The sequence below is a fragment of the Fundulus heteroclitus genome, chromosome 12, assembly GCF_011125445.2.
Source record: "Fundulus heteroclitus isolate FHET01 chromosome 12, MU-UCD_Fhet_4.1, whole genome shotgun sequence".
In the NCBI taxonomy this organism is placed as follows: Eukaryota; Metazoa; Chordata; class Actinopteri; order Cyprinodontiformes; family Fundulidae; genus Fundulus; species Fundulus heteroclitus.
Window position 1 is genome coordinate 31,964,777 of NC_046372.1, and position 17,615 is coordinate 31,982,391.

General features: G+C 41.1%; 1 protein-coding gene across 1 annotated transcript in view; it reads left to right on the forward strand.

The window, feature by feature from the left end:
- Positions 1–17,615, forward strand: part of LOC105926821 (dynein heavy chain 8, axonemal) — a 74,851-nt gene that overhangs the window by 8,878 nt on the left and 48,358 nt on the right. Inside the window, exons 7-36 of the mRNA XM_036143887.1 lie at positions 52–165; positions 519–626; positions 716–817; positions 912–1,058; positions 1,174–1,371; positions 1,894–1,970; positions 2,065–2,164; positions 2,247–2,366; positions 2,442–2,577; positions 2,659–2,846; positions 2,935–3,015; positions 3,605–3,721; positions 3,928–4,047; positions 4,205–4,339; positions 4,435–4,541; positions 4,632–4,710; positions 4,810–4,933; positions 5,944–6,104; positions 6,516–6,642; positions 8,281–8,516; positions 9,638–9,742; positions 9,831–9,944; positions 10,039–10,101; positions 12,261–12,361; positions 12,499–12,636; positions 12,742–12,982; positions 13,084–13,283; positions 16,941–17,094; positions 17,176–17,339; positions 17,445–17,547. Coding sequence (XP_035999780.1) covers positions 52–165; positions 519–626; positions 716–817; positions 912–1,058; positions 1,174–1,371; positions 1,894–1,970; positions 2,065–2,164; positions 2,247–2,366; positions 2,442–2,577; positions 2,659–2,846; positions 2,935–3,015; positions 3,605–3,721; positions 3,928–4,047; positions 4,205–4,339; positions 4,435–4,541; positions 4,632–4,710; positions 4,810–4,933; positions 5,944–6,104; positions 6,516–6,642; positions 8,281–8,516; positions 9,638–9,742; positions 9,831–9,944; positions 10,039–10,101; positions 12,261–12,361; positions 12,499–12,636; positions 12,742–12,982; positions 13,084–13,283; positions 16,941–17,094; positions 17,176–17,339; positions 17,445–17,547 — 3,960 coding nt within the window. The remainder of the gene's footprint in view (positions 1–51; positions 166–518; positions 627–715; positions 818–911; positions 1,059–1,173; positions 1,372–1,893; positions 1,971–2,064; positions 2,165–2,246; positions 2,367–2,441; positions 2,578–2,658; positions 2,847–2,934; positions 3,016–3,604; positions 3,722–3,927; positions 4,048–4,204; positions 4,340–4,434; positions 4,542–4,631; positions 4,711–4,809; positions 4,934–5,943; positions 6,105–6,515; positions 6,643–8,280; positions 8,517–9,637; positions 9,743–9,830; positions 9,945–10,038; positions 10,102–12,260; positions 12,362–12,498; positions 12,637–12,741; positions 12,983–13,083; positions 13,284–16,940; positions 17,095–17,175; positions 17,340–17,444; positions 17,548–17,615) is intronic.

A 17,615-nucleotide genomic window follows, 5' to 3' on the forward strand; every position in this document is an offset into this window, starting at 1 on the left:
GAGATGAATATATTAGCATGCCCTATTAACACAAATCATATTCTTGTGTAGGTGTGGCGGGATCTGGATAACAGGATAACTGATCGCTTAAATGAAGCAAAAGACTATTTAAAATTCCTGTCCACACTGGAGAAAGTCTTGCAATCACTCTATAACAATGACCCGGTATGTATTGTAGATAACTTTATGAAGAGGTGAAGCTTGTCTTATGACACATTGATTATTAAAAATCTTTATTTTATGGGCCAGACCATACATATTTTTTTGCTATTAAGGAACTGAAAGACTTAAGAAAATGTTTCACATTTTATACAGTAATAACGTTAAGATATTATAGTCTGCAAATCATTTGTCTTCTGATCTTTTTAGAAACATAAATCTTTTTATACTAGACAAACATACAAATGTGCCACATAGCTGTGCTTGTTGTTAGAAGGAAGTTGAACCCTTTCTGAAACTGCTGTCTTTAGCTCTTGTATATGCACTTAAAACTCCTGTGTGTTTGTTTGTGATTCCAGGATTCCCTGATAAAAAGTGTCCATAGTCTCATCAGAGCCATTGAAATAATTCAAGAAGTCCCACTGTTCCGCAATACAAACGAAAAGATACCAACACTGTTACTTAAAGTGAGAGCATTACGTTATATTAAAGATTTCAGTTGTTTTGTAAAAATCAAGCTATTATAAAAAACACTCAATTATTTCCACGTTTCCAGGTCACAAATCAACTGGTTACAGCATGCAGAGCACACATTACTGACCATGGCAAGAGTTTCGTATGGGACCAAGATGCAGAAAGGCTCATTAGGAAAATGCAGGTAAGTGAATGTCCTTACTTTGCTTAGGCTAGACTTCCGCTGGCTTCATCTGTTTCCTGTTCTGCTCTTTTTCTTTTTTTTTTATCTTTGGTAGGACTGCATAACTTTGTTCCAGGAGTACCAGTCCTGCTTCCACAAAATGAGAATGCAGGCAGCAGAAAACCCCAGGAAGGAGCCCTTTGATGTTTCGGAGAGGCAGATCTTTGGCATGTTTGACAACTTCTGCAAAAGACTTGAAAAGGTAATTGTTACCTTTTGAGCTTATATTGTGGTGCAAGAGGATAGTCTAAAAACGCAATCTAAAAGAAATCACTTTTACCATACCGCCCTAAGAAGTAACACATTATCTTTTGTAGATCAAACAAATTATCAGAGTGTTCGGGACATTTGAATCTCTTGGAAAGTCAAAGATTGAAGGCATCGATAATCTTGCCAGGCAGTTCCAGAATGTGTCTTTGAATTTGAAAAGAAAGCATTATGACCTGTTGGATCCAAAGATGACTGAATTTGATGCCGATTTTGTGAAGTTTATGGCTGAAATCAGCCTCATTGAGGTATGTCTGTTCCACAACCGTTCTCTCTTAGCTCAAACTTCCAATCACTAAAAGCCCCAAACTATTCATAGCACTCAAGGTATAGGGGTGAAGTCATTCTTTAATTTTACCTGCAGGTTTCTTCTGGCTGGAATTTATACAAATATTTAGGAGGGACCCTGCCTGAGTACCAACATAAGTCTGATAAAGATTCTGTGAAGGGCTCTAAAGATTAGGGTGACAGCATAGAGCCTGTTTAACCTCAAAGATTTGGAGCTCATCACCAAAGATAAATTGTTGGGGGGAAAAAACTGTGGAAAGATGCAAAAATAAGATGATAAAAGTAAAGTTAACAGATTCATAGATTTAAGACACTTAGACTGACTTTTGTCAGGAATGGAGCAGCAAACCTAAAAACAGTACTAAGTATCATTAAAAGAAAGAAGTATGTACAGTCTCTAAGTAGATGAGTATTTTTTTAGTTTCGCAATTTGCAGTTGAAACTACATGGAAATGTAAAACCCTTCTCGTCTTTGTCTACAGACCAAACTTCAGCAACTTATGAATTCATGTTTCTCAAAAATCTACTCATCTCAGCGAGCTCTAGCGCTTCTACAGCGGTTAGTAAAATTCATCGTAGTTTGCCTTAAAGATTCTACTGTAATGATTAAAAGTGTAATATATCATCCTAAAAACATTCTTTTTTTTTCATAGTTTCCAGAACCTGAAGCTTCCTTGTCTGGGCGAACAGATTTCCAGCGTTTTGCTTCACGTTCTTCAGCGCTATGTCTCTGAAGTGGAGCATGTCCAGAAGGTTTCTAGTTGCATACAACTTGTAGATCCAAACAGTCTGTTATGTCAAAACAGAGAAACAGTTTTGCTCTCTTTGTTTGTAGCTCTTTGACGAAGAGATGGAGAATCCTCCATGGGCTCGAAACATGCCTCCAGTGGCTGGCAGAATTCGTTGGGCCAGGCACCTTTTTAAAAAGATTGAGCAACCCATGTCATACATAAAGGTTAGTCAGAATTTAGATAATTTAATAAAAATAGTAGATTTACCACTTTATTAATTGGTTCGTCCTTCTTAACAGAATAACTCGGCTGTTCTGTCGAGTCCCAAAGGGAAAGCAGTGGTCAAGATGTACAATCAAGCAGCCGCCGAACTGGTAGAGTTTGAATGTCTCCATTTTCAGACGTGGGCGAAGAATGTTTCCAAACTAGAACACAGTAAGCTCTTTGTTTCTAGCAAAATGCTGGAATATTTGTTACAGGACACTCGATAATTACCTCCTCTGCTCTTCATAACAGTCCTAAACCATACTGTGCTGGTACGTCACCCTCAGAACAAAATGTTTCTTGTTAACTTTGATCCACAAATAACTGAGGTCATTCAGGAGGTGAAGTGTTTGTCAAGTATGGGTCTTCAGGTTCCAAAGCAGGCCGTTGCTCTTCTCAATATGGAAAGGAAGCTACATGATGTTCACCAGAGACTTAAGGTCAGGTTTATTTTGAGCTATTTCACTATAGCGTCTCTAGTCAAACAATGATTATACCTGCTTATACTGACTGGAATCCCTCTTTTAGACAATTTTGAAAGAGTATGAATCCACCTGTGCCAGCATACCTGAAGACCTAAGCAACTTGCTAGCTTCAAAAGTGAAAAATGTAAGCGTTTTGTGAATTCAGTTCCTCTAAACTGTCTGGAGAAGTATATATCTCTATTTTAGTATTTCTTAGGTCTGGTAAATTATCAAAATAGAAAATAAGAATTTGGATTAATATTTGTTTATCCAAACGTTCTTATTAGATTCTCTGTAGTGTCCTTGATTATCTGCTTCCTTCCATTCTATCGTCATTCCTTCTTTGGGTCCTTCCTTCCTTTCTTGTTCCCATTCTTCTGTCATTCCTTCTTTCCTTACCTTTTTCCTCCCTTTTTTCCTTCCTTTGTCACTCAAACCTTCCTTTGTGTTTTCCTTTGTTCCTTTATTCGTTCCCATATTGTGCACATCCTTCTGCCTTTCCGTCTTTTCTTCCCTTTGCCTCCTTTTTTCCCTCTTTCTTCTGTAATTCCTTCCTTCCTTCTTTACTGGAAAAGTATGGAGCTTTTACATAGACAAATGTGTAAATAGATGAAAAATGTGTAGGCCAGCGACTCCAGGTTTTACCACAGTTAGGGTGAATAGGTTTTTTAAATATCAATTGCCTGGATGTTTGAACTTTCTTTGATGCTTTTATATTGATGCTAAATGCTAAGGTTGAGGTTGCCCTTCGCTTTGGCTCACTGCTGGTGACGTGGTCATCCTTCCTCCTGGACAAGTTCCTCCAGAATGTCGACACGGCTTTGGCTGAGCTCAAACAACTTGTAAATAAGGTATTTTTCTGGAGACAAGCGTAGCTGACTGGCCTTTCTGGATACAGAATTTGAAATAATATCAAAATAAATATACTTATTTACCGTTTGACAGCAAAAAAGTTTTAATATTAAAAGTTGCATTGTGTGTAGAAATGTTGCACTTAACACAATTATGATTTTGCTCTTATCTCAAGTCCATTAAGATGCAACTACTTTTTTTCCAGGTGAAAACTATTTGTAAGCTACACATTGATGATGTCCTGAAAGACATCTCAGAGACGGCGCTGATTGAGCTCCCAGAGGATCAAGCTATGTGCCTGCAGGATCTCATTGTCTCTAATAAGGCACGGTCATAATGAACGCAAATTGGATGGCTGTTCTTCATGTTTAGTTTGGCTTAAAACTTTGCTTGTTATGTATCTTATAATCCATTTGGTTTTAGAAATTACTACCAGCTTTTTTAATGGTTTGTTTGGTTGTTTTCGGTTTTACCTTTTTCAGACTCTCTGTCAAGAGTTGGCACACACATTGAGTGTCAAATGTGGTCACATTAAATGTGGAATCAAAGAGCTAAGGATTGTACTAATGGGCACTGATGAAGAGAAAAGCCAAGATACGTCGATCAACTTCCAAAGGGTATGTTGGCTAACCTTTAGGAAAACATTTGTTTTACACTGCATGCAGTATATGAGGACATGTTGTATTGTGTCCATCTGTTTTTTTTTCGTCAGGAGTTTAAGAAGCTTTATGAACTCTACAGTATAAAAGTGTTTGACGCCTTTGTTGCAACAACTAAGCAATCCCTCGATATCCTTAAAAAGAGAATTTGTGGCACTATGTAAGTATGCCTGTTTTTGAAGCAGAATATTGACCCAGACAAATGAGGATGAATCACTTCTAGGCTAACATTAATGAATGGCAATTTTAGTACTTTCCAGAAGTTGAAGCATGGGCCAGAGATGGTGCCGTTGATCAGGTCTGAGGTCCACCTCGACAAACCCACAGTGGTACGTTTCTTCTTACTTACCACTTTGAATTAGCATAGCTTTTAGGCAAAACATTCCTGTTAAAATAATGCTTCTGTATCTGATACATGTGTTTCTTAGGTGATAATTCCCTGTATAAATGAGATCCAACAGGGCATAACTCAACTCACTGATTCTGTTCTGGAAGTCAACAAGAGTATAACGTGGCATCGAGAGTTCAGCTGTGATAACACTCAGAACAACGGTAACTTCAAACTGTTCATTATTAATAGGGCAAAATGGCAGGAATAATGTACCTCCCAATATAATGATCATGTCTTCATTTTAAAGATCCTAACTATGTCCAAAATTAAATTGTCAAACCCGTTCAAATTGACAGATTGAGATTCAATTAATACTGTCCAGTTCGATCGTAGTTGTAATACTGTGAAGCTAAGTTCTGTTTATTACACTCACTCCTAAAAAGGTTTTATCCATTAAAGGAAACCTGACGAGTTGCTTTGAGTTACTGACTTTGCTGCAATTCCTCCTCCTGAACAAACATGCAGCGACAGTGGATAGCTGATTGCATCAAGTTACCTTTCCAGCAATACCCCATTGCATGAAACCTATGGATACAAGCATGCCCAGAGTTCCATGTTAACAAATTATTTTCCATGTGCTAGATTTTAAAATCTGCATGAGTGAAGCTTATCTGAAATGTGAAATAGGGAAATTACATACAAACCTCAACCTGGCAGAATAGTTATGTCAAACTCAAGAGCATGCATCACCTGGAAATGAACGATCATCAGCTCTTAAATATCTACTTTTAGTTTTTGTTCACAATTAAGGACTTTCGGTTTTTAAAATTTGCTGTAAATGTTGATCATTCTTTCACATTTCTTATAAAATCTGATTTTATTGAAGCATCTAACAGTTTCTGTACATTCATGCAAACCTAGGTTCACAAATATAAAAAATACAAATATATACCGTATTTAATATAATTACATATAAATATTAAAAAAATACACACTATATGCATCAAGTTTGTTAATTATTCAAACTGCAAGTTTACATAAGAAAACCATGGGTTACATGCTATTATGGACATACAGGTTCACAACACCATAAGCACATAATGTTGAAAATCTAAAATATTATTTTTATACTTAATCGGATTAAACTGTTTTGAATTTGTTAAATGCAAAGTTTGGTTAATGGTGTCCTTTTTCTGTTTTTGTATTCTTATCCCCTTCTGCTACAACAAAGATGATTTCTTTTATCGTGTTCTCGAGCACAAGGACATTAAAAAGGTTGTTGCTGCTCTAAAGACTGCCATCAGTTCCCAAAAGGCATTAGCAAGCAATGTTCTGAAGCAGTTCAGTCCTTTCAACGTGATATGGGAAGTGGACAAATATCTGAAAGTCAAGGTTGGTTTTCTTTCACAATAAAGTAATCTTAATAATTCAGAATACCTGTAACTTTCAAAGGTTGAGTTTCAGTAATTCTATTCACCAATTGAAATTAGGAAGGAAGTTAGCAGAAGGTAAGGCACAAAAGTAATTTCTAAAGAAGCTGACAGTGAGTGCTGGATCCAAGTATATTAACTGACTAAGCTTTAATCATCTCAATTAGGAGAAATAAATGCTTGAAATATATCAATCTATGTGTAATGAATTTATTGAATGTATGATTTTCACTTTTTGAACTCAACTTCTGAAATAAATGTACTTTTGGATTATTCTAGTTTATTGAGGTCAATCTGTATAACACATTCCAGGTTAATTTTTTATTTAAAGAACCTTTTTCTTATAGTAATATGGAAAAATGTTTATTTAAAGGAATTTATGGACAGCAACCCATCCTTGATCCAGATAAAGTCTGAAATCCAGCATTACGACTCAGTGGAGCAGGAAATCAATGACATTAAACCTGTCATTCATATGGAGTCTATTGAGCTGTCAACAGGTAAACTAGTTATGTTTTATAGAAACTAACTAATCTCCTAGGTATCGTTTTGTTTACTTGACAAATATTTTATTTTCTAAGTTCTACTGTATAAATCTGACATACAGCTGAAGTTCATTGGATAAGAATTAATGAGGACATGTGCCCAGTGTGATCACAGGTTACCATGTCAGAATAAGGGTGTATTTTTATTGTAAGACTTATGGGACTGGGGCGCCATTACACGTTTTATTTAATGTTTATTAAGTAACTCTCAGTCTGTTAGGTATTTTCTAGTCAATATCACCCCAAACAGCTGATATTAGGACAATCTTGATAGGATGATTCGAACACTGGCATTCTTTTGACAGCAAACTCTGCACACATATTGAACAAATGAGTGACAACTTCTCTTCAAGTATAAGAATTTATTAACCGAAATGAACATCCAAAAAACACCACTATAGAATGCTGTTTATCTGAATTAACACTATATTATATATACTATATACAATAAATCTTCTCTACTAGGCTAGTGAAACTGAACTAAACCACTCAGCATAATTAAGATTAAAGAAGCTAAGGAACTGTTACACACAAAGGAACAAAATGACAAATAAAGATAGTTGAAAATCATCATCATAGGAATGATCATAGGTAGATGGGCGATGACTACGACACAGAGTCTCTGTTGTTGTTTTTTTTTTTTTTTTTTTTTTCGATCTGCAAAGACGATGGGGTCGGGATGACGCGTTGGCTCAGCTCTTCTACTACGTTAGGACAGCAACAGGACTGGATCTTGTTGGGCTAAACTTTTTTTACTTCATCATGATACCCTGAAATCGGGGACATTTCAACTTTTGCTGGGGACAGGCCATCTCTATCATCTCTGCCAAAATGCTGCTTATATTGTTGTTGACTTTGGGGCATCCAGTTGTAATGCAGTTCGAGTCGTCGGTGACCAAGCAGCTCTCACACCTTGTGAATCCCGGCCTGGGAAGAGTTCTTCCTGGATCTCCGGTGGGCTGTGCTTGGCCTGTGGGGGTGTCACAACATGAGGATATATGCACGGGCAGACGTGTGGCTCAGCTCCTGGGTCAGCTTTTTCCTGCACAGCTTAGAAAGATCACACATAGCCTAGTTCTGTGGCGGCCGGCTGCATAGGTTTTGAGAATAACTTCACAGATGGTAGGCTGTACTTAGCTTCGATTCCAGCCGGCGCACGTGTGTTTGCTTTATCTCTGCAGTGCAGACCTGTTCCTCACAAAGTCCACTGTAAAAGAGAAAGATTGTCCTGAGCGGCTATGCTTTATAGAGTGGGGACCCTGCTGTGACGGGGGAGTTCCTTACTCTTGTGTCGGATTCTCCAAGTGACATCACAAAAACCTGTGAACCAATAGCAATACTGATTTGAATTTCAATGCAAGACACCTGTTGATCCTTAGGAGGATGCCACACTGGCAGTTTTAGACACACAAGGAGGATTTCTAAAAATATGCAGTCATTAGTCAAAATAATGACCGGGATATGTAGCCAGCACTATAAGACAACCTTGTTAGCAGTTTATTAGGAAAAAAAAGTTGATTGGGGGTGAGTTACCTGAAGAGCATGTTTAATATGAGTTCAGGTTCTACGCTCTGTGTCTTTTTGTGAATGCAGGCTCTTTAAAGAAGGCATTGATAGCAGAGACAAAAGCCTGGAAAAAGCTGATTTGCAAATTCCTGAAGGAGAGGTACAAGAAGAAAAAAATTGAAATCAGCATACAGACCAACAAATACAGCGCACAGCTGTCAAACCCTGTGGCTGATCTGGAAGGTGCGCGTCAGGCAATGGGTACCCTGGCAAAGCTTCGGGAAGCAGAAATACAAATTGATATGACCCTGATTTCCATCCAGGTATGACCAGCAAAATTTATTTATATATAATAAAATATGATTAGAACAAAAATTAGGGAAACTCTTTGGTGTATTTTTTTTTTTTTTATTGCAACAATGTTTTTTGGGAATAAATCCTCATAATCGCTGAAAAGCATGTTCATTTCCTCTTAATTTTTGCCACAGAGGTGAGGATGTGGGTTGTGCTCAAGAAAAACATTGCAAATTCTCTTGCTGACGTCAAACAGCTTTTGGTGGAGGTAGTGTGATGGTAGAATCCATCCATTCTTGTTGGTGCAGGGTAGCAAGGGGGCTGGTGCTTGTCTCCAGCGCTCATTAGGCGAGAGATGGGGTGCACCCTGGAGAGGTCACTGGTCCATCACAGGGCAGGAAGCATCTGGAGGCAATCTCAATTGAGTGAGATGGCAAAATGAGATTCTACAATCGCTAGCAATCCCATATCTCCAATCAGGACTAATCTCTATCTTCCAAGATCTCCCTACTGGTTTATCAGGGATTAACAGCACAATATACAAAGGGATGGGCTGGCCTGCCTGCAGTCCTGACCTCAACCCGATTCAGCTCTTGAAGGATCAGCTTTGATGTGTTGTTTATGCCAGAGTGACCAAAAAAACGCCACAATGGCCGAGTTGCGACAAATGTTGTTTGAAGATTTGGATGCTATTCCCCAGCAGTTGGTGACCGAGCTGGTGGGCAGCTGTAGGAAATTCTGGTTTCTTAAATCTCCTCCATCGAAGCCTGTAAACAGCAAACAAGAGTCAGTAGCAGAAAAATCTGTTTGGCCAGAGGATTTGTCAGTATTATTGAGCCGAACCCACAAATGTTTCCCTTACAAATATAGAACCGTTTCAAGGGAAACAAATCGCTTTGTAAGCACTACGAGATTTATTGCCAATAAGCAACGCTGCAACTAAGAAATAATACAAACTTTCTCGCTAAGTTTATGTGCAATATATCACATAATTTGTAAGGGTTTACTGCATTATTAAATTAACGTATAAATGTTAAAAATTAATAAAATAGAAAAAATTACAACATTAAAAATTTGCACGTTTGACTCTGTAAACCAATGAAACCATAATAAAAAAAAATGTCATGATTGTTGTGAAAATATTTTACAGGAAGCCTATGAAGTTTTGACCAAAAGTGAAGCAGAGGTGACCAAAGCAGAAGTTGAGGGGGTGCACAATCTGAGCCGCTTCTACACAGGACTTCAGTCCAAAGCTGTTAGTATCATTAGGGCGAACAAAGCCCTTTTGTTTTTTGTAAAAATGGTATAATGTGTTCAGGACTTAATAATGTTTTATTTCTTAGAGATCAGTCCAGGATGAGCTTGTTCGATTGCAGCCAAATTTCAAAGAAGACCTACTGCAGTGTGTTACAGTTTTCAAAAAGGATGTCGACACCTATTTGAAAGAATATGACTCTGTAAGTCATCTGCATATATTTAAACCATACTTCTTTTAAAATATCTTTTGTAAAAACAAAATCTTATCTATTTCTTCTTGGTCTCTCATCTCAGGAAGGTCCTTTGGTGCAAGGAATAGCTCCACAAACGGCTAGCCAGCGGCTTCAAGCATTTCAGGTGACATGATCACTTAAATTAAGGGTTGTGTAATGAATTTTATTGCAAATCAGAAGAAATGTTGTAAGCAGTCATCCCATTTAGATATCAGAACATTTGTTTTCCCATTTCAAGAATATATTAAGTACAAAAATTAAACCAACTGTATATCAGTAGCCACCTTATTCTAGATCATGTGATATATTACATTAATTCTGTTATCCTCCGGTCTGACTTTTTTACATGTAAATAATTGGCCTCTTGTAGTTGAAATGCGGGCGAAAAAAACATTCTCGATTAGGTTTTTTGGACAATTGCGTCAGTATTTGCTGTGAGTGGAACTGCTGAACAACAACTGTGGACTTAAGGGGATAACTGAAAATGTTCATTACACTGTGCCCCAGCACACTGCAAAAATGGACAAACGGCATGGAGTGGAACGCTCTGCGACCTGGAGCGGGGTGAGGTGTGAAGTGTGTCTTTTAGATTTCAAGAGACCGCACCAAAACGAGTTGCTCTCAGACCCTCCTCACAACAGGAGAAAAACAGGGGATGTGGGGCAACAACAACAAGGAATCCAGGCCAAAGCATTGCATGTTACACTCAGACTGATAGAGGAGCCAATAATCGAGCCATACACGGTGTTGCGTTTTACTTGAAACCTCTGCTGGAGTCTGGCAAGGCAGAGAGGAGACAGGAGAAAGACAGAAGGAGGCCTGGAGACAGGTCTGTGAATGGAGCTTGAGTCATACATGGTCAGGTTGGCAGATGATAACAGACAGGTCCAGTGGGCTAGGCCAATCTTGTAGTCAGGAAACAGTCTAGGTAGTGTCTAGAGAACAGAAGCCGATGAGGTATCTGAGCGAGGCGAGACTGGGAAGATCCAGAGATGGGAAGCTGGTCAAAAAACGGACAGGACAGGCAAAGTACGCTGGACATCTACTAAAGATAAAGACTTTCAAATTATCCGTTATAAAAAGGCTGGCCAGCAGGTGAATGAAATGAGGTAGACAAACTGCCACAGATGCAGCTGCTCATGCCAATCAGCAAAGGCAGCCAGCAATGCACAATCAGCCGGCCCAAGAAATAACAGCATATAGGGAAAACAGGAACGCTGGCAGAATTATACCATTGCATTTCCTATTTATATAGACCTGAACACACCTGAATTATTTGAATGTGAAAATGAAGGTATTTAAAATTAGTCCGCTTTAAAATTAGATTCCTCAGCCACATTGGCCTTGGTTCCTTGTCTGTTGGTAATTGATGGATAATAAGACTTAGACTGCAGGAATAATCCTAACCTGACGCCGCCAGATAGATTTGCTCCGCATATCCATCTGGAAACCTTCCGTTGAAGTAATTTTGGGAAGGGGCAAAAATACTGGTTAGCTGATTGGCCTATGTTGGTGATAGACGGGCCAAATAAACCAATCAGATGCGTCGCCGCTCGTAACAGAGCGACGACGAAAACACAACCACAAGCCAAGCTACTCTTGCTGCTGCACGTAAAGGCTCGTTAGCTCAGCAGAGAAATACTCTGTAATTCCGATAAAACTTGCTCGATAGCCACGCTAACGCTAGTTTCATCGGCTGAAGCCACCATGTTCTTTAGACTGAACTGTCGCGCTTCTCGTTGCGTCACACCTCAACCCGCCTCAAAGCCAACGCTGATTGGACGTTCGTTTGGTGAACGGCTCCAAATGTTCTTTAACGGAGAGTAGCCAGACTGATCTGCGAGTGAAACCTTGAAAGCTCGCGAGATCAGGATGGTCTCACGAGGCTAGAATAATCCATCTATAACACAAACCAGCAGAATCTGCAGGTCAGGCTTTGTGTGATTTAAGAGTTACAAACAGCATAACAACATTTGGAATATGTTGGTTGGTGTGTGATTGTTGTATCTGACAAAAAAGAAGCAATTTGGCTATATGCTGCTTACCAGTTCTCTCAAACCTACAACTCTCCAGATATCAAAGCATATCAATTGGCTGCATGTGCCGCAATAATATAGTTGTTAACATAGTTAATCCTCTGGCTGCACCATCAGGAGTAAGGTGGATAACAAGAAATCTAATTAAATTACATTTTATTCCTCTTGACCTATCAGTATTCACTTCAATGTTAAATCTAAGTTTATCTTTTTTTAAATTTAAAGGTTAAGTATTTTTCATTTTCAGGCAAGATTCGAAGAACTATGGAAAAGGTTCACCACGTATACATCTGCAGAGCAGCTCCTTGGTTTGCCGATTACAGAATATGACAGCCTGCTTGTGAAAAAGTTGGTGACGCTTTCTTTACATTACCATAAGCACATTTCAAATGGTACATTAGCTACAGCATGAAGTTGCATAATTTAATTTGTATTCAGCCTTTGAAAGCTATGAATTGATGGATGTGTTTAAATGCTTTGTATAGAAAAGAGCTCGATCTGCTTCAGAAGCTTTATGGCCTGTACAATGCTGTGATGACCAAGATTGATGGGTACTACTCAATTCTGTGGACAAATTTGGATATTGAGAAGATCAATGCAGAGCTTATGGACTTCCAAAATAGGTGCAGTGTTTACTATGATGGTTGCCCATGTGCCAAAGTTAGTTTATTTTCTCTCACTTGCTTCGTGTATTCAGACAGTATGCTTTCCCCTATCTATATTATTAGGTGTCGGAAGCTCCCCAAAGCCCTGAAGGAATGGCAAGCCTTCCTAGACCTAAAGAAGACCATTGATGATTTCAATGAGTCCTGCCCTCTGCTTGAAATGATGGCTAACAAATCTATGCAGGGCAGACACTGGGATCGGATTGCAACCTTGACTGGACACCATTTTGATGTAGAGTCTGTTACCTTCAAGCTGCGTAACATCATGGAGGCCCCTCTTCTGACCTACAAGGATGATATTGAGGTTTGCAGGCAGTTTGCATAAACCGACTTTTCCTTCATTTGTGGTTATACGGCTGTATCTGTTCGTCTGTTTTTACCCCCTACGTTTTGCTGCATTCACAGGACATCTGTATATCAGCTGTAAAGGAAAAGGATATTGAGGCCAAGCTGAATCAAGTAAAGGAGATGTGGTCTGGTCAGACTCTGAGCTTAATGACTTTCAAGAACAGAGGAGAGCTAATGCTGAAAGGCGCAGAGACCGCAGAGATTCTTACCATCCTGGAGGACAGTCTGATGGTGCTGGGTTCATTGCTGAGCAACAGGTAAGAGATTAAACACCAGCAGAAAGTGTGGAATATATGGACTCAATATTTACCCCCTGGAGCATTAACCCTTTAAACTTAATTACAGACATGAGAAGACCAAGAGAGTAAAAATAGCCATTGTAGTATTGATTTTATCCAGGTCCTGACATGTCTAGCACTTTACCTGTCCCTAGAAATTTATCCCCTTACACGCAAATCCAAATATGTGGCTTTTATTTTGAAAACAGATTTTTGGTCTCGATTTGGGTAGCTATAGTATGGGCTATAAAATGGGCCTGTCCCAATTCAGGGGCTGCATCCTTCGAAGGACCGGCGTTCGTGGAACGCGAAAATGAGAAGACCGAAAGAGATCGATTTATGAGTTAGGATGATCAAGCGTCCACCAGATGTCCCCGCCCTTTCCTTAGCGTTACTCCTGTTGCCGAGCAACCGAGGCAGCTGTGAAGCCAAATGTAATCCAAAAATTAATCCTGTTGTCTCTTCTGTAAATAACTGTAGGCCTACACGGGTTTTATTTTCCTCCTTTACATACATTATGGCCCACAATAATTTATTTAAAATGTGGCTTTATCATCTTTTATGGTATTATAATTCATTAATCAGCCAAATGTTTAACTTTATGTTGAAATATAGCACTAAACAAAATTAATTGATGTCAAATACCATTCGTGTAATTTATTAGTAAAACATGTTCGAACATAATCACTAAACCATAAGTTTCTGAACAAAGCTTGAATGAATTTATTTGTAAAGAATAATAATAATAACGAACTAACCAAACATGACATTAGATATCTGAAGCATTTTTCATAGCGGATAGCCAGCAGGAATATAAAAGGAATGGGCCGAGAAAGGCGTTCTCTCTCGGTGTGGTGAAGCTCGGCCGCCTGGTGAGCTGGAAGCCGACAACGTGAGCCAGCTGCAGTCAGAGCGCTTCCGAGTGTTTTTAAAATCAAGCCATATGTCAACAAACCGAGCAGATATTTCAGTTTATTTCAGTCTTGTCTAAAAACGTTTTAAAAGTTACTTTTTGTCACAGCGAGTGTAATAAATCCAACTTTATTCAGTTTTTCACTCCCCTCCACCATTGGTGTTTCCGATTAAAAAGTTCTGTTCAGGGCGCGCTCGTGGCGCAGCAGGTAGCGCGACCCATATACGGAGGCCTTAGTCCTCGACGCGGTCAACCCGGGTTCCAATCCGACCCGCGGTCCTTTGCTGCATGTCTCTCCCCCTCTTCTACCCTCTTCCTGCGAGCCACTAGAACCACAAAAAAGCCCCCCTCCCCCCCAAAAGGAAGGAGTCTTAGAAGGATTTATGAACTGGGACATCCTTCGTTGCCTCGCTGTGACGTAGTACATTCTTCGAAGGATGCAGCGCCTGAATTGAGACACGCCCTATTTATATCTCAGTATCAATGTGTACCTTAATATTATTAAAGGTCTGTTTAGAACACGGTATTTGTTAGTTTTTATTTATAACTGAAATGCATACATCATTCACATGTCATTCAGATATTCATCCAGTTGGACAAGTCCACACATCATAGAGGAATGGGCCCAAGATGCTAAAGGTCACAGAGACCGATGGAAGGAATAATATCTGAATTCATAAATTAGTGCAGTCTTTGGCCCTGTTTGTGAAGAACAATCTGCTTTCAATATTTCGTCCGTCCGTCCGTCCGTCGTCTTCCGCTTATCCGGGGTCGGGTCGCGGGGGTAGCAGCTTCAGTAGGGAGGCCCAGACGTCCCTCTCCCCAGCCACTTGGGCCAGCTCCTCAGGAGGAATCCCAAGGCGTTCCCAGGCCAGCCGGGAGACATAGTCCCTCCAGCGTGTCCTGGGTCTTCCCCTGGGTCTCCTCCCGGTGGGACGTGCCCGGAACACCTCTCCAGGGAGGCGTCCAGGAGGCATCCTGACCAGATGCCCGAGCCACCTCAACTGGCTCCTCTCGACGTGGAGGAGCAGCGGCTCTACTCTGAGTCCTCCCCGGATGACTGAGCTCCTCACCCTATCTCTAAGGGAGAGCCCAGACACACTACGGAGAAAACTCATTTCAGCCGCTTGTATCCGGGATCTCGTTCTTTCGGTCACGACCCAAAGCTCGTGACCATAGATGAGGGTAGGAACGTAGATCGACCGGTAAATCGAGAGCTTCGCCTTTTGGCTCAGCTCTCTCTTCACCACAACGGATCGGTACAGCGCCCGCTTCACAGCAGACGCTGCACCAATCCGCCTGTCGATCTCCCGCTCCATCTTCCCCTCATTCGTGAACAAGACCCCAAGATACTTGAACTCCTCCACTAGGGGCAGGACATCCTCCCCAACCCGGAGAAGGCACTCTACCCTTTTCCGGTTCAAGACCATGGTCTCGGATTTGGAGGCACTGATCCTCATCCCGGCCGCTTCGCACTCGGCTGCGAACCGCTCCAGTGAGAGCTGTAGATCACGCCCTGATGAAGCCAATAGGACCACGTCATCCGCGAATAGCAGAGACGCAATCCTAAGGCCACCAAAGCGGATCCCCTCAACACCTTGGCTGCGCCTAGAAATTCTGTCCATAAAAGTTATGAACAGAATCGGTGACAAAGGGCAGCCTTGGCGGAGTCCAACTCTCACCGGAAACGAGTCCGACTTACTGCCGGCAATGCGGACCAGACTCTGACACCGGTCGTACAGAGACCTGACAGCCCTTATTAAAGGGTCCGGTACTCCATACTCCCGGAGTACCCCCCACAGGATCCCCCGGGGGACACGGTCGAATGCCTTCTCCAGATCCACAAAGCACATGTAGACTGGTTGGGCAAACTCCCATGCCCCCTCAAGAATCCTGCTGAGGGTGTAGAGCTGGTCCAGTGTTCCACGGCCAGGACGAAAACCACACTGCTCTTCCTGAATCCGAGATTCGACTATCCGACGGACCCTCCTTTCCAGAACCCCTGAACAGATCTTACCAGGGAGGCTTAAGAGTGTGATTCCTCTGTAGTTGGAACACACCCTCCGGTCCCCCTTTTTAAATAGGGGGACCACCACCCCAGTCTGCCAATCCAGGGGAACTGCCCCCGATGTCCACGCAATGCTGCAGAGCCGCGTTAACCAACACAGCCCCACAACATCCAGAGCCTTAAGGTACTCAGGGCGAATCTCATCCACCCCCGGAGCCTTGCCACCGAGGAGCTTTTTAACAACCTCGGCAACCTCAGCACCAGAGATGGGAGAACCCGACCCAGAGTCCTCAGGCTCTGCTTCCTCAATGGAAGACGTGTTGGTGGGATTAAGGAGGTCTTCGAAGTATTCCGCCCACCGACGCACGACGTCCCGAGTCGAGGTCAGCAGCACACCACCCCCACTGTAAACAGTGTTGGTACTGCACTGCTTCCCCCTCCTTTTTCCTTTCCTATTTCTTTCACAAATGTTTTTCTAAAAAGGAATTATTTACAGTAAGATGATTTATGGCAGTGTTTCCCGCAGCACTATCTTGGCACGTTAATTCACTGTGCGCCTTATGGTCCAAAAAATATGGTAGTTTTGGGGGAAAAAACTGAGTTAAGCCAATGATCCAGCCATCACCATCAGTAACAGTCACTCATTGCCACACTCTGATTTTTAAACGGTATGAAAGCTAGATCTGTGATGTCTGTCCTTGGCTGCTATTTACAGGTACAGTGCCTTCTACAAAGCAGAGATCCAGGACTGGGTCTCCAACCTTTCAGCATCTTCAGAAATTATTGAACTGTGGATTATTGTGCAAAACCTGTGGGTCTATTTGGAGGCTGTGTTCGTAGGGGGGGACATCGCCAAAGACCTACCACAGGTGCAGTTCATTTTCTGTGCCCTTAGTATCTGAGAACTGGAATCCTCCTCTTTGAAAAATTCCCTTTATCTTCGATCACAGGAGGCAAAACGGTTCCAAGATATTGACAAGTCCTGGATTAAGGTCATGAAGCGAGCTCAGAATGTCCCAAAAGTGCTGGAGTGCTGCGTGGGGGATCCTATTTTGGGGCAGCTCCTGCCGGATCTTCAGAAGCAGTTAGAGCTCTGTCAGAAATCACTAGCTGGGTGTGTATTTTACAAAAACCTCGCCCAACATTGATTTAAAGTGAAAAAGGCTTTAATCATAGCAAAGCATTCAGTGGTAATATTACAGCATTTCTAATTTAACAGTTACCTGGAGAAAAAGAGGCTTCTGTTCCCACGGTTCTTCTTTGTGTCCGATCCGGCTCTTTTGGAAATTCTTGGACAAGCCAGTGATTCTCACACAATTCAGGTAGGGCCATGTTGGAACAGGCTTGCCATAATAAAAACAGGATTTCTATTGGGAGCAAAATGTACCAG